At 41.7% G+C, this 14,142-nt stretch overlaps 1 protein-coding gene across 2 annotated transcripts in view; it reads left to right on the top strand.

The window, feature by feature from the left end:
- ABCC3 (ATP binding cassette subfamily C member 3) overlaps nt 1-14,142 on the top strand; it is a 47,780-nt gene that overhangs the window by 20,024 nt on the left and 13,614 nt on the right. Inside the window, exons 8-17 of one of the 2 annotated variants that reach the window (XM_051797981.1) lie at nt 2,601-2,819; nt 5,069-5,246; nt 5,972-6,133; nt 7,207-7,299; nt 8,650-8,853; nt 10,081-10,227; nt 10,627-10,714; nt 11,739-11,805; nt 12,720-12,846; nt 13,188-13,364. In XM_051797981.1, coding sequence (XP_051653941.1) covers nt 2,601-2,819; nt 5,069-5,246; nt 5,972-6,133; nt 7,207-7,299; nt 8,650-8,853; nt 10,081-10,227; nt 10,627-10,714; nt 11,739-11,805; nt 12,720-12,846; nt 13,188-13,364 — 1,462 coding nt within the window. Of the gene's footprint in view, nt 1-2,600; nt 2,820-5,068; nt 5,247-5,971; nt 6,134-7,206; nt 7,300-8,649; nt 8,854-10,080; nt 10,228-10,626; nt 10,715-11,738; nt 11,806-12,703; nt 12,847-13,187; nt 13,365-14,142 lie in introns of those variants that run through there. The other variant, XM_051797982.1, reaches the window with a different exon arrangement.

Genomic DNA, 14,142 nt, shown 5'->3' with positions numbered 1-14,142 from the left:
TATATTAATGATTCTAAAATGGGGAAAAGAGTAAAACCAAAGCAAATCACTGTACTCCAGATTGCTGGGTTTCACAGAACTCTAAAAGCTCTGCTTATTCTTCAGTTATAAGTAAGTGTTCTCTATTATTTCATGTCAAATAGTATTAGTGGTAGTTGCTTGGGAGCCATTGTAAATACTTTTTTTTAGCCTTTTAACTCTCATTAAATCTGCACTGAGCAAACTTTTATGACATTAAAAATGCCATGTCAAGTTGTACACATGTTGAAAGTGTCATGAAAACTATTTGCAGTGTACATAGTAGTCATTTATTTTTTAAAACTTAATCAGTTCCAACTCTGGCATAGCTAAAGCTTTAAACTTTTTTATGGTAATGATTATCACATTTCTGTTGTTCTGTAACCTCTTTTTACATTTTGCTTCACAGCTGTCTTGTGAATTACTGTTAAATAATTGCTAAAAATTCATTTGCTTCTAATGAGTTGCAGAGAGAGCCCAGCATGGATTTAAGTTGTTATTGTAGATAATAAAGCACACAAAGAGTATTTTTCCTTTGCTTTTGCTCTCTTTGCTTGCATGGCTGAAGTCTCTGCTCACTCACTTTGTTGGTAAATGCAGTTTCTTCTGAGAAAGTCAGGGCTGTGCTGGATGGAGAAGAGAGAGCTGGAATGCACTTTCCCTCATTTTTAGTTAGCTTCTGGTTTTAGAGACTCTCCTTATGAAGAGATGTTGGAGATGCAGGGCCTTGTCAGCACCACTGAGAGAGCTGCGTGTTTTCCCATGAGATAATCAGTACCTGTTATCTGCCCTGCTATAAATAATGGAAACCAGGCACATGCTCTTTGCTTTGATGAAAAGCTGGGTGTGAGCAGTCCCACACACTGCTGAAAACCCGACCTCACCTAACTATGTGTAGTAAACACTAGAAGTGCATTTTCTCCCTTTGGGACCTTTAGCTGCGAAAGAACCATTGCTTTGCTGTTAGCTCAGTGTAATAAACATCTTTAATAGCACAAAGCCAGGGGCGAGCAGTCTTGTTTCTTCAAATCCTTCAATGAGTTTAATAGGCTGGTTGCCAGAAAAACAAGGCTTTGCTCATAAACTCTCCAGGTTTGATCTGGAAAGACAAAGACAACACTGTTTGTTCTTGTCTGGGGGGGAAAAAAATAAATTGTCTGGTTTAGGTTCTCCCGCTTCCCTCAAACTTTATTGCAGAGAAATTGGAATTTGCAAATGCCTTTGTCTGAAAGGATGTGAACAAGTTTCTACCTGTGGACTGTTAGCCACGCTGATCATATTGAATGCTCACAGGCTGTTGGAATTATTTGACTCTGCAGCCAGCCAGCTCCAAAAAATCTGCAGTCTTTATGAAAAATCATAAATCCAACCTCACTTGGTAGTACTTACAAGTTGTTTTTCAAATGCCTTCTGGTAAGTCTTCACTGTTTCTAGGGTCTTTCTTCCATCTGTTTCTTCTTGTAAAGCCTATGTGCCCCAGACTAATTTCCTTCTCCCTGCTCCACCTGGACTTTCCTGTCTGACATTCAGGAAATTGTTCTCTGGTCCCCAGGAAACAACAACAATTCGATATTTGCTGGCAGAAGAGTTGCCAGGCTGATCTTTGAGAGCAATTCATGGAGGAAATAATTTCCCAGAGCACCCCTTCTTTATTGATGGGCAACAGAAGTCAGGCAGCTAAACCCCAGAGGTGCTTCTAGAAAAACCTCCCCGAGCCCTGGAGAGCAGAATGGGCCTCTTGGGTCCATTTTTGTCATCAGTCAGTCAGAGTATGCAGAAGAAGTCACCTTTGTTAGCTTATTTGACAGCTGGAGAAAGAGAGGCAAAAAGTAAGAAAAGAATCATAGAGTCCTAGAATCATTAAGGTTGGGAAAAAATTTCTATGATTGAGTCCAATGGTTAATGAAGTGGATGCAGCCAAACAGAGTTTAAACACTTTAAATTGTCAACCAAGTAAAATTTAGGCACCTAAACCCAAAGTTTCTCTCCTGGAAGAACCTCAGACAGCTGCGGTCCAGATCTTAGAGGTGTCTCAGCTTTGGAGGTTTGTACTTGATTTCAGGTTTCCAGGAATGCAAAACTCTGTATTTAGAGAGGGCTATACCTGGTTCAGTGCCTGTCTCCCCAGGGGGACTCAGAATTCTTCTCTGTGTGATCAGAGAAGGCTTCAGGTTTATACAGCCACTAATTGAGTAATGAACACAGGCTCAGGAGGAGTAGGGGAGAGTGCCTTGTGTGATGTGTAACAGCAGCAGTTAGAGGATTCCTGTACAAGGAACTTGAGATCCAAGGTCAATTCTGTCCTCTGCCTAAGGAAGATTGAGACTTCATCTCCTCCTCCTATGGGCCATGTTCTCATCCTGTGATGATTGATTTTCTGACCTGGGGAGTGCACCTCATAAATCCTGCAGAAAAAGAAAAGAAAACAAGACTCAATTACATGAGAGATCTTCTGGGAAGTCTTGCTGTTGGACAGTAGCAGAGCAAAGAAGGGAGCAGAGTTTTGGGTGTTAACTGCAGAGCTGTGCACAGAGGGCAATGACATTGTCAGATGTCTCCAGTGGCTTGTTTCGTTTCCCTAGGAGAGATGATGTGACATATATGAAGAAATCGAACCATGTGCTGAATCATGTTGGAGATGGTCCAGAGGAAGCAGAAGTTCTGATCAGAGACAAAAAGCACAATAGGAAACCTTCCTTTCTCAAAGCTTTGCTGAGGACCTTTGGGCCATACTTCTTAATTGGCTCCTTCTTCAAGCTGATACAAGACCTACTCTCTTTTGTCAACCCCCAGCTGCTAAGGTTGGTTTACTCTGTGAGTAGTTTCTATGTGCAGTCCCTGTGCAGGCTTGGCTTTGGCACGGGGAATTTGTTTTTGAAATGCATAGCTACTTTCCCTCACAGTGCTGGAGTATGTGCTCCCTCACCTTCCCAATGCCATAAGACACAGTTCTTTACTGTGGACTCAGCTGTAAATTGGACAGGCCTCACTGAAATGCAAGATTTATAAATTGCCCCTCACCCACAGACAGCTTTGAATTACAAATTACCTGTTGTTGCTCCGTGCATCAGAGCAAAGCAATTTCTCCCCATTTCTGAAGGATTATTTGTGAAATCAAAGCCAAGAACTGCTGGCTGGATCCAGTGGTCTCTGTACATCTGATACCCACATGAGCTGATGGTGGTTGCAGCTGTGGCGTGACTTCATGTACAGATGAAGCGTGATGCTCAAGTATGTGGTGCTTTGGCTGTGCTGCTGTCATCTGGGAAAGGTTTTGGACCATTTGGATGAGTTCTTAGTTGTGCACAGCAGTAAGAATGTGTGAGGCACAGTTGCAGTGAATTTCCATGTGAAAGAAAATTATGGTTCTATTAAAAAAAAAAAAACAACCGAGAGGTCATGACAGAAGTTGGTATGTCCTCAAATTCTCCAAATATAAGGAACACCTGTACCTCCCATCTCCAGCTGGTTGCCCAGCTTGATCCATAAAGGAATTGGCATGATTCCCACATTTTTTTCTCATCATTCTTAAAGTGAAAATTTCCCCAGACAATCATTAACTAAGCAGAAAGTAACAGTGGAAATACCAGTGTTTCTGTCAAGCAATTATTAATGGAAAAGAACATAGTCCTGTTAATGCATGAGAGAGGGATGGAGCTTGGATGGAGGCCACAGGTGGATGTAGGGAAGGGGAGAAGAGAAAGCTCCTATCTGAGTGTCTCTTAAAATAATCACTGTTCTGAGATCATGTTGTTCTGTGGGTGGTTTGTGACATACCCAGAAATTTGCTAAAAAGAGGGTCTGACCCAGTATGGTGACATTTAATAGCTCACAGTTTGTCTTCTTCCAGAGACCTCAGAGAAGAGGAGGCAGCTGGCTTCCTTCTGAGAACACATTAAGTATAAACTATTCTGGGAATTTCTGAAATTTGCATAAATTTCTGGATATGTTGTCAGTGATATCTCTAGACATATTATGGGGAATTTCTTCTCAAGTCTAAATTCCTGCAGTCTGGGAAAATGCCCTTCTAGCGGTAAGAGAAGATGAAAAAGCCATGGCTGGATGGCAGGTTGCATGTAAGATAGTTTCCTGTTCTAAAAAAAATTGATAAATCCCATACTGGGGCTGCAAGGAAGACATTTTCCTGAGGCTGTCCACTGACTGGAGTAGCGCAGAAGGAAAATCTCTCTGGACTGGAAGAAGAAAGATGTAGCAATCTCATGCTTCTACCATAAGGCTTTGGGGCCTTATTTGTAGTTTCCAGGTATACTTTTTCCCTGCTGGTTATTTGAACCATGGAGGTAAATCTCTGTTCCTCCCATATTTTGACAATTCAGTGCTCTGGTTAGTAGGCTGAAATCACAAATGTGATTTTTGACATTGCCATATCTTGCTCTGCCTGTTCACTGTATGTCAGTGTGCAGGTCAGCAGCAACAGCAGCTGTGAGGAGCAAGAAATGACCTGTCAATAAAAGATGCTACAGCCAGTTTAATGGGACTACCGTTTTACAGGGAAAAAAAAAAAAGTAGGTGTGAAGAACTCTTTATGCATCCATCCAGGAGGATGTCTTTTAATCTAGCTTTTTTTTGTGGGAAAACACCCCAGGCAGAAGCACTCAGGCTGGTTGAAGAGGATTTGGGTAAGAAGCTGGTTTTGCCTGCTCTGCTGCACTGCCCTACTCTGTCCTATCATTCACCTCCTGCCCTGGAGGGCTGCCTGACAGAGCTCAGACAGTGGGCCGAGTGTTTAAACTCTAGATCTCAGGGGAAACCAAGAGTTTCTCCTCATATTTCATTTTCAGGCTCATTTGCAAATGGACTTTCTCACTGGCAGAGCTTAAGGTTTTGCTGCTGGATCTTTGCAATGTTGTTTGACTGAAGTCATAACTCAGCTTGTGTCCTGCAGAGCTGTTTGCTTTTTGTGGTTAGAGAGAGGATGTGGCAGGATGCTGTAGTTGGGAGAAGCTGTGTTATGTCCCATTAAACTTGCTGCATGGTTTTTTAATTCTGTTTCTTTTTCCTTTTCCTTCCCCAATCTACTGAAAAACAGTGTATTAATTGGCTTCATCAAGAACAAAGATGCCCCAGCCTGGTGGGGATTTCTGATTGCGGCTTTGATGTTTGTCTGTTCTGTGCTGCAGACACTCATACTTCACCAGCATTTCCAGTACTGCTTTGTTACTGGGTTGAGGCTGAGGACTGGGATCACTGGAGTGATATACCGAAAGGTAAGACTGGAGGCATTTCATGTGCTGAAACACCAGTGTATAGCCAAGAAAGTGGCCTGAGTTCTCACACAGTTAGGGGAGATCAGGCATATTGAAGAAGAACAGCCTCCTGGAATGTAAAACATTGGTGTTTTGGTAAGTTTTTAGGAGTACCTCTGTCGTACTTTACAGAATTTTCTAGCGATCAGCACCTTAATGTGGGCGTACTGGTAGGTCACCAGATATACCACAGGTTCACTTTAAATGCTGAAAAAGTAGAGATTTAGATTAAGTATTAGGAAGAAATTCTTCCCTGTGAGGATGGTGAGGCCCTGGCACAGGTTGCCCAGAGAAGCTGTGGCTGCCCCGTCCCTGGAAGTGTCCAAGGCCAGGTTGGATGGGGCTTGGAGCAACCTGGGCTAGTGGAAGGTGTCCCTGCCCATGGCAGAGGGCTGGAACAAGGTGATCTTTAAGGTCCCTTCCAACACAAGCCATTCTATAATTTGGAAGAGAGATCCAGGAGAATAGCATGTTTTTGCTATGAGTGTATTGGGTCCAGCTGGGTTTTCTTTGGAATGCTACATACTACTTGAAATAGAGACGCTCACAAGCAAACCACTTCATGAAGTCTTGAATTGATGTAGAGTAGGGGCGTGTCTTGTTTTGCTAATAACTGAGGATTTCTTCTCTGTGTTTCTCCATGTCTGTCAAGACTGTGAGTGCACTGAACCTCTCTTCCTTCTCAGTCCTTAGCCATCACAAACTCGGCGAAGCGCTCGTCTACTGTGGGAGAAATTGTCAACTTGATGTCAGTGGATGCCCAGCGTTTCATGGACCTGATGACTTTCCTGAACATGTTGTGGTCTGCACCACTCCAGATATTTCTGGCTTTGTATTTCCTCTGGGAGGTACAGACATTGTCACAATTTTTTTGCAATTCATCTCAATTATGTGGAAGCTTTTTTTTTTTTGGGTGTGATTTTGACCCTCCACTGCTTTTTTAGAAACTTATTGTCCTGTAGTAAAATAGCTTTTACTGCTGCACACCCTCAATTAGTGTCTTAATTATTTTGTTCAGCTGGTGGGCAAGATAGGGCATTTGAAGCAGGAGATGGCCTTTATGTCCTTTTTGCCCCTACCATGTTTTCATGGGATCTATCTTGGATTCATCACAGAGTTCCCAGTACTTAATACAAATGAGACCTTTAAGGAAATGGTCTAGAGATCAAACCAAATGAAAAACCTGGACACAGGAAATGTAAACCATGTGTAAAGATTATATCCTGCTACATGAAGTTTTGTGCAAATCAATGTGAAACAAATTTCACCTGGAATAACCATAATTTTTCCTTTGCTACAGTGATGTTGTTTCAGGTTTATTCCAGGTTTGCTTTGAGCACTGACTTTCAGCCTTAAAATGTTTCTGTGCAATTAATCTCTTTTACTGCATAAAACAGTAGCAACAACTTAACTTATATTGATTTAGACTCGAAAGCCATTAAGTTGCAGCAGCTTTATGAATTACTGCTCCACTGGAAGCTGAGCTCTAGCAGGCAGCAGTTTGTATGCATGTACTCACACTGGGGGTACTGGGTTAATTCAGTAATTACAGTTCCCCTGGTCAGAGAGAAGTCAAGGGAAAAAATTCCTTCTCTGTGGCTTATTTGTTCCCTTTTTACATTTGCTTTGTATGTGCATTAGTTCAAAATTATTTCCCCCCCTGCCAGTGGGAGCAACTTAGCAGGTAAATCACAGAGTGCTCTGTTATCACCAATACCAGCATAACAATAATTCAAAGTGAATTTTTCTGTCACCCCTTCACAGTTGTTCTGTGGAATCAGAACACTTCACTGGGAGAAGTTCAACTTGTCTCTGTAATTTCTGTTTCTATAACCTACTGTTGTTTTAATGCTGACCACAGGGAACAGCAGCACTCGGGTACAACAACAACAACAGCTTACCTTTTCTCTTTAAATTCAAGGCTTTAGGGCCTTCTGTGCTGGCTGGAGTCGCTGTGATGGTCTTACTTATCCCATTTAATGCTGCAATAGCAATGAAAACCAGAGCGTTCCAGGTAAGGTACCAGCAGAAAAGGTAACATTGTCTGAATTGGCAGCTGTGCTATGAGAAATGAAGGTACAAAAGAGAAATGAGGTTGTTAATAAGATGCCATTTGCAGCAATTTACTTATGAGTAAGATTATTGTACTGATATATTTAATAACTGTATCCTCCTAGATGGTTTTTCCATAGTAAATTGAATGCTATTTAGGGGAAAGGTGTGGCATTGAGGCAGTGGATCTTCCTACTCCTGGAGCAGCTTTTGGGATTAGCAAGAGATTTCCTTGTCTCCATATCCCTTCACCTGGTATCTGCCTCTAGGAGTATCTGGAGAAAGGCACTGAAATAAATGCTGTTCTTTAAGCTGCAAATGAATGTTTTCAGAGATGGGAGCGAAACCTGGCAGCTTGGGTTTTATGCTAATAGCCAGTGTTGACATTCATTGCTACTGAGCTGGGCCAAATTTCATTTATTAGCTTAAGGTAAAAGGCTCTTTTATTCCTTTCTTTGTAGTCTTAGTTGTCTCTAGTCAAGGAAGTCTGAAAAAATACCAATATAACAGTGCCCTCTGGCTTTGTGCTAGAAAAAATCTCATAAATGGCTTGTGCTGTGCAGCCTGTCAGTGACTGTTTGGAAGATTTTAAAAAAAAATAACCAAAACAAAAAATCAAACTATTGATGTGAAAAAGGTAAGAGCTGGAAAATGAATATGAATCATGACATTTAAGCACAGCCTTAGTAACAGAGGGGTATTATTACATGCTTAAAGAGACATACAGACTTACCATTGAATCTCTTGATGCTGACATCAAGAGATGAACATTCCTTTTCTCCCTTGCACACTATAAGATGCTCAGAGCTGCATATTTTTCTGTGCATATGTGTATGAATTTTGTCTATACAGTTGAGCAGGAATTTTATTTTTTTAAGAACTGAATGAAGCACTGTATTCTAATATACAGGAAGAAAACAACTAGGAGTAACCACAGTTTTCAACGGATGCCATAAGAAATACAACTGTGCATATCAGGAAAAAAAATCTAAAGGAATCAAAGGAAGTAGCAGGGTAGTATTTTTGTGAAGTGCCTGAATCCTAAAATGGTTTAAAAATGTAGCCCCTCAGAGTGAAGATGAGTGGAAAGCTTTTGTACTCTGCTTTCCAGGCAGTTTCTTTGATTTCTGGTTTCTTTGTCGGTATTGACTTGCACAAGAAGCTTGCTGATAACAGTCTGGCTTTCTGTGATCACCTTTTGCATCCTCTTTAGAAATAGCCCAAGGACCAGCACAGCTGTGAGACATATGTTGAAAGCTCTCTTCTGGCCCTTGCTGTGACACTCTGTCTCCTGTGTTTACCCATAACCCAGGTGGAACAAATGCGATATAAAGACTCCCGCATCAAATTAATGAACGAGATCCTGGGTGGCATCAAGGTGCTGAAGCTGTATGCTTGGGAACCATCCTTTTCACAAAAGGTCCTGGAGATACGAAAGAATGAGCTGCGAGTTCTGAAAAAATCTGCTTATCTCAATTCTTTGTCCACCTTTGCCTGGATCAGCGCCCCGTTCCTGGTAAATTGAATTTGCATGACTCTCTAAGCTGTGCAAGTACATCCTTGAAGGATAAGTGTGAGGCTTTCTGCCTGCTAAATGTACATAGGAATAAAATGTAAATACTTTTTCGAAAAAATTATTCTCATGCTTTGAATCAGAGTTCCCTGTTCTCGAGAGCCTTTTCGTTAATCGGTATTAAAGTATTTTGTGATAGAGCCTGCCAGTGGAAGCTGGGAATAGCTGTCTCAGGAGAATTTCCAACCACTTCAAAGTACTTCCCATAACAAATTGAAACTGGAATTTGAAACCTCAGAGATAATCTATGAATAGCAAAAATAGCAAAGGAAATTTTAATTGAGTCAGTCAGGACAACGTCTGTCTTTAGCTCTCATTTCTACCTTCGTGTTACAGTGCTCTCCTTGTTTTAGTGGGAGAGGAAGTTATCAAATTATTCTACAACCTGAAAAAGAGATTGATTTAATGTAAAAACTAAAGCCCAAATGATACCTTGCCAATTCTGAAATGCTTTTTCCTCAATTTTGTCTTTCCCTCTATTTTCCACTTCACTGCACTTTGATCCCTTTTGCAGCAAAGGTTTTGGTGAATAAAACCATTCAGATAAGTCCTTGATCAGAAATATTCATAGCCAACTATTCTCGAGATCAAAGACCTGACCCTGCAGAAATGTCCTGAACAGCCTTGAGATCCTGCCCCTTTCACGGTTCCTTAAAGTTAATGCACTTCCTTCAATACACATTCCAGTTCCTGCTCACCACTAGTTTAATGCGTGGGATGGTCCTTCCACAGTGGATGGTCCCTGTCATACAGCAAACCAACAAATAACTTGCATTTTACTCCCTTTTCTATTGATTAGTAGAGGTTGTTTGCTTAGCCTGCAGTTTACAATGGGAAAATTTGGTTGGGTGGAGTGTGAAAAGCAGCCAAACCACAGCCTGATAACAGCTTTTCCTTTTCATTTACCCAAGTTCTGTAGTTCACCTCTTGAATCTCTTAGTTCAACTCAACATAACCATTAGTAATCTCAAAGTTATTTCATTCCGCCTGCCCTTTCTTGTACCAACTTGTCCAAGTGACTTGTCATTCTTCAAGCGTATTGAAAAGGTCGGAAACAAGGAGTTTTGTGGTTGATACCTTTATTTCCAAGATGCCCATCAGGCCTGAGTGCTTTTTAAAATGTCAGAATGTAACACACGTGTCACAGTAAACCCCCTTTCTGGCTTTCAGGTGGCGCTGACGACATTTGCCGTCTACGTCTCAGTGGATGAGAAGAATATCCTGGACGCAGAAAAGGCTTTTGTCTCCCTCTCCTTGTTCAATATCTTGAAGTTTCCCCTCAATATGCTTCCACAAGTCATTAGCAATATTGCACAGGTAAGGAGGGGCGAGTGCTTGGGTTGTCCTGAACAACTCTAACAGAAAGAACCCCACGTGCCCCTGATTTCTGGAATGCAGAGATCCCTTGCCTGTTAGCTGGTTTTCTTTTTAATACCCTTTCTCTACTGCTGGCCTGTCTTGGAAAGCCTGACATCATCTGAGTAAGCCTGTCTGTGTGAATTTTGCTTCACTCAGATAAACTCAGCTTGGTCTGAGAAATTTTGCGGTTAAAAGCTCGGATTTCAGCATAAAATGATTGCAGGGAAAGAATGAGTCACTTTTCAGGAAGCCCATGGGGGGAAGGCTTAAGCCATTGTGCATGCTTTCTTTTTCAGTAGTAAGAGCATTAAATTCTCATTAAAAGAATAATAAAATAACACCACGCTCTTTTCTTAGACAAGTGTTTCCCTGAAGAGAATTCAGCAGTTCCTGAGTCATGATGAACTTGATCCAAATTGTGTGGAAACAAAGGTGATTTCACCAGGTAAAGACATCTGTATTTTTTTTTAATGAAGCTAATACAACAGCATCTTATATCTGTTTTGGACTGGTGGAATTATGAAAAAAGGCAAAAAGAAAATAACAATAGTAATCTTGGGTTAAAAAAAAAAGCAAACAAGCGGAAGCTGCTGCTTTGAAAAGTACGTGTTTAGTGTTCAGGCTACGTGGAAATAAGAAAAGTTTCTGGCAATATTTTTAAACTTTGAGCTTGTTAGGCCTGAGTTTGCATCTGCAATGTGCTGGATGCTCACAGCACTGAATATGAAGGGCATCCACTGACTAGGAACAGCAAGGCTTGTTCAAACCTTTCACACTGCACAAGTGCTCAGGAGCTTTGTTCACAGTTTTGATTTCTTATGTTGGAAACAGTATCCCAAAATAACTGAGCGAGCCAGAAGACCTCAAACAAAAGTGTTTCATCATGTAACACACTTTGGTGACACTATAGCTCAAAACTTTATGTTGCATGTGATGCCACAGACAGAGGAGGAGGAATGGCTGGGTGTCTGTCCTGAAATTACTGTTCTGCACCACCCCACCAGGAAGTAAAGAAAGCCTGCGGATCTATGACTTGTTAGTGTGGCAAGCAAAAAGCTGCACAGAGTCAAGTTTAATCTGATGCATCAAAGTCAACAGCATGCAGTGACCTCCTAGTGACTTGAAAGTGGTTTCTGAAGCAAAGTTGTGCTCAGTTGCAGGGGGATGCTGAGGAGCACATGCTGGGACCAGCCTCCCCATGGCAGGGTGAGGCAGGGCAGCTTTTCAGCTCCACGGGTCTGTTAACTCACAGTCTATAGCTTAAGCTGCAGTTGGTTATTTTCACTCTGAACAAGCCTGTCTTGTGACCCACAGGCATGAGACTGTTCTTCCCATGCCAGCAGAAAAGGGAAGAGCAGTGTATGTGAAACACTCGTAAATAAAGATCCCTCTGTCTGCCCGTCTCTCAGTCGTGCTGTTCTGTGTAACACATTTCCTGCCTCCTCTTTTGTTGTGTTTTTGTCACACAGGCAATGCCATCAGTGTAACAAATGCCACGTTCAGCTGGGGAAAGGAGCTTAAGCCAACTTTGAAAGAGTAAGCTGTGGGGTTTTTTATTTATTTATTTTTGGTACAATTGCAATGCAGCATCTACCTGGTTTCTGGCTTCTGGGAGGTCTATTTTGAACGGTGTCTAGTAAAAACCACACATCACATATGTGCATCTCTTGTGGCAGACTCATCCCTGTGGTGGTGGATGGGTCGCCTCCAGACTGTGGGGGGGTGCTTGTTTTGCTCATTTGCCTATTTGAATGAATACAAACAAAATTTGCCTGGAAGCATATGTTTCCTTATGTTATGCATCATGATCTGTGCAAACAGCAATTTATATTGATTTCATTAGTGAAAGGCACTTTGATGGCAAAGAGACTCTGTCCATCACTCATTTCCTTATTAGTTCACCAGGATCTAAAGCAGTACCTTTAGGAACATAGTGAGGAAAACAGTAAAGGAATTTAACTGGGAAGTCTTGTTTTTTTGGTGTCTGTTTGAACCCTACTTACTAGCACTGGTAATACAGTTCTAAAGTGGTTTGAACATTTTTAGATGGGATGTGTTCACTTACTACTTCCTTACAGTTGCTCTTGGTTTTAAAATTAAAAACCAAGATACTTCTGGAAGATTATCTTCTTTCAAACTGCTTATGAACCCAGTGTGACTTGCTGATGGACTGATAGGACACAGCAGAGGGTCTTAGAAGGCTTGTTACCAATCCTAGTGCTTTAGGAACAATCAAGATAGATTAATACTGGGTTTCCATTTGCTCCTACAGTTCTGGTTACAGTACATGAGAAAGGGAGGAGAAGACCAGTGACCAAGCTATGCTTACTATATCCAGTCAGGCTGAGGTCAGGCTGATTTGTCACTGTGTATTTCAGCCCTGCTTTAAAGACCCCTGATGCCTTTAGTAAACTAATGTTTAATTAATTTCCAGCCTGTTTCCTCCACAGTATAAATATGTTGGTCCCCAGTGGTGCTTTGGTTGCCATTGTTGGCCATGTTGGCTGTGGGAAGTCTTCTCTGGTGTCTGCTCTCCTGGGTGAAATGGAAAAGCTGGAAGGAGAAGTGGCTGTGAAGGTTGGTATTGTTTACAATCCCATTTAATGACGGTATAGAAATGTGCTGCTTATGCCTGCCCTTGCTTAGAATGAATGTCAGGCTGCAGAGGGAATTCTGGTTGCTCCTCTGGCAGCTTGTCTGTGTGTCTGAGTTTTACCCACACCTGTTCAGTTGGGTTTTATATGAACTTTACTTTCCTTATTTGATCGACTGTACATTAGCAATTAGCACACATATATGTATAATGTGAATGTGTGTGAACCAGGAGCCATATATGTGCTGCAGATCTCAATCAGAGCTGTAAGCATGAACTGCTGCTTGTTAAAGTCAGAGGTTTCCTTTATCCCTCCTTGTTCTAGGGTTCTGTTGCTTATGTGCCTCAACAAGCCTGGATCCAGAACGCCACGCTGAAAGATAACATTTTGTTTGGCCAAGTTCCTAATGAGGAAAAATACCAAAATACCCTGGAGGCCTGTGCTTTAAAAACTGACCTGGAAGTGCTGCCAGGAGGAGATCAGACTGAGATAGGAGAGAAGGTAATTATTTCCTTTTCAAGTCAGACCTGCTTGGTGATTCCTGGTCTAGCTGAAGAGAGAATGCTGAAAAGTCAGCACTTGCTTTGGTTTGATCTTTACAATGGCATCCCTGCTGCAGTCAGCACCAAAACATGCAGGGCAGCTCTGTGGAAGGCAGTTGGACTTAAACTTGTTCCTAACTTTAGGCGTGTGCTTGTATTATGATGCAGAATTTCATATCTAGTCCTGGAAGATCAGAGCACCCTCCATTGTTGTGCAATTGTAAAGGTGCATCTGCCCAGAATAAGTAAAGACCTTCCTTCTCCTGTAGGAATAAAAAGGGAGGGAACATATGGTTGTGCTTCAAGTGAAAAAATGATATGATCATCCCTTAACACATTTTAATGAGGAACTGTTACATCTGTGATTAACAACAGCGATATTCTTTTTTTCATAGGCCACTAAGTTTGAGCTAGATTTCATGAAATGGGGTGGAGATGTGGATTTATATGCAGGATGAGAGATGTGAAAGATGTTCCAGGTGCCACAGCCCTGCTGTGAAATTTACATTTTACATCCCGGTTGACGGTTTTCCTTTTTATGTAGTTCTGTGTTTTAACAGCTCCCTTCAGGAGCTTATTAAAAAGAGCCTCACTGTGTCTCCAGATTGCTGAGTGAGTGGAAGTTTGGCAGTGAACAAACAGATCTAGAGGCGTTGTGTTCCTGTCTCTGGGCGGGTTATTCTCTTCAGCGCCTCATGTTTCAATTTAGCATCCGAGTGTTGAGGCTGGGTGAGAGC

The sequence above is a fragment of the Manacus candei genome, unplaced genomic scaffold (assembly GCF_025592945.1).
Source record: "Manacus candei isolate 608988 ecotype Guabito, Panama unplaced genomic scaffold, ASM2559294v1 h1tg000047l, whole genome shotgun sequence".
NCBI classification, from domain to species: domain Eukaryota; kingdom Metazoa; phylum Chordata; class Aves; order Passeriformes; family Pipridae; genus Manacus; species Manacus candei.
This window is presented reverse-complemented; position numbering and strand designations above follow the sequence as displayed.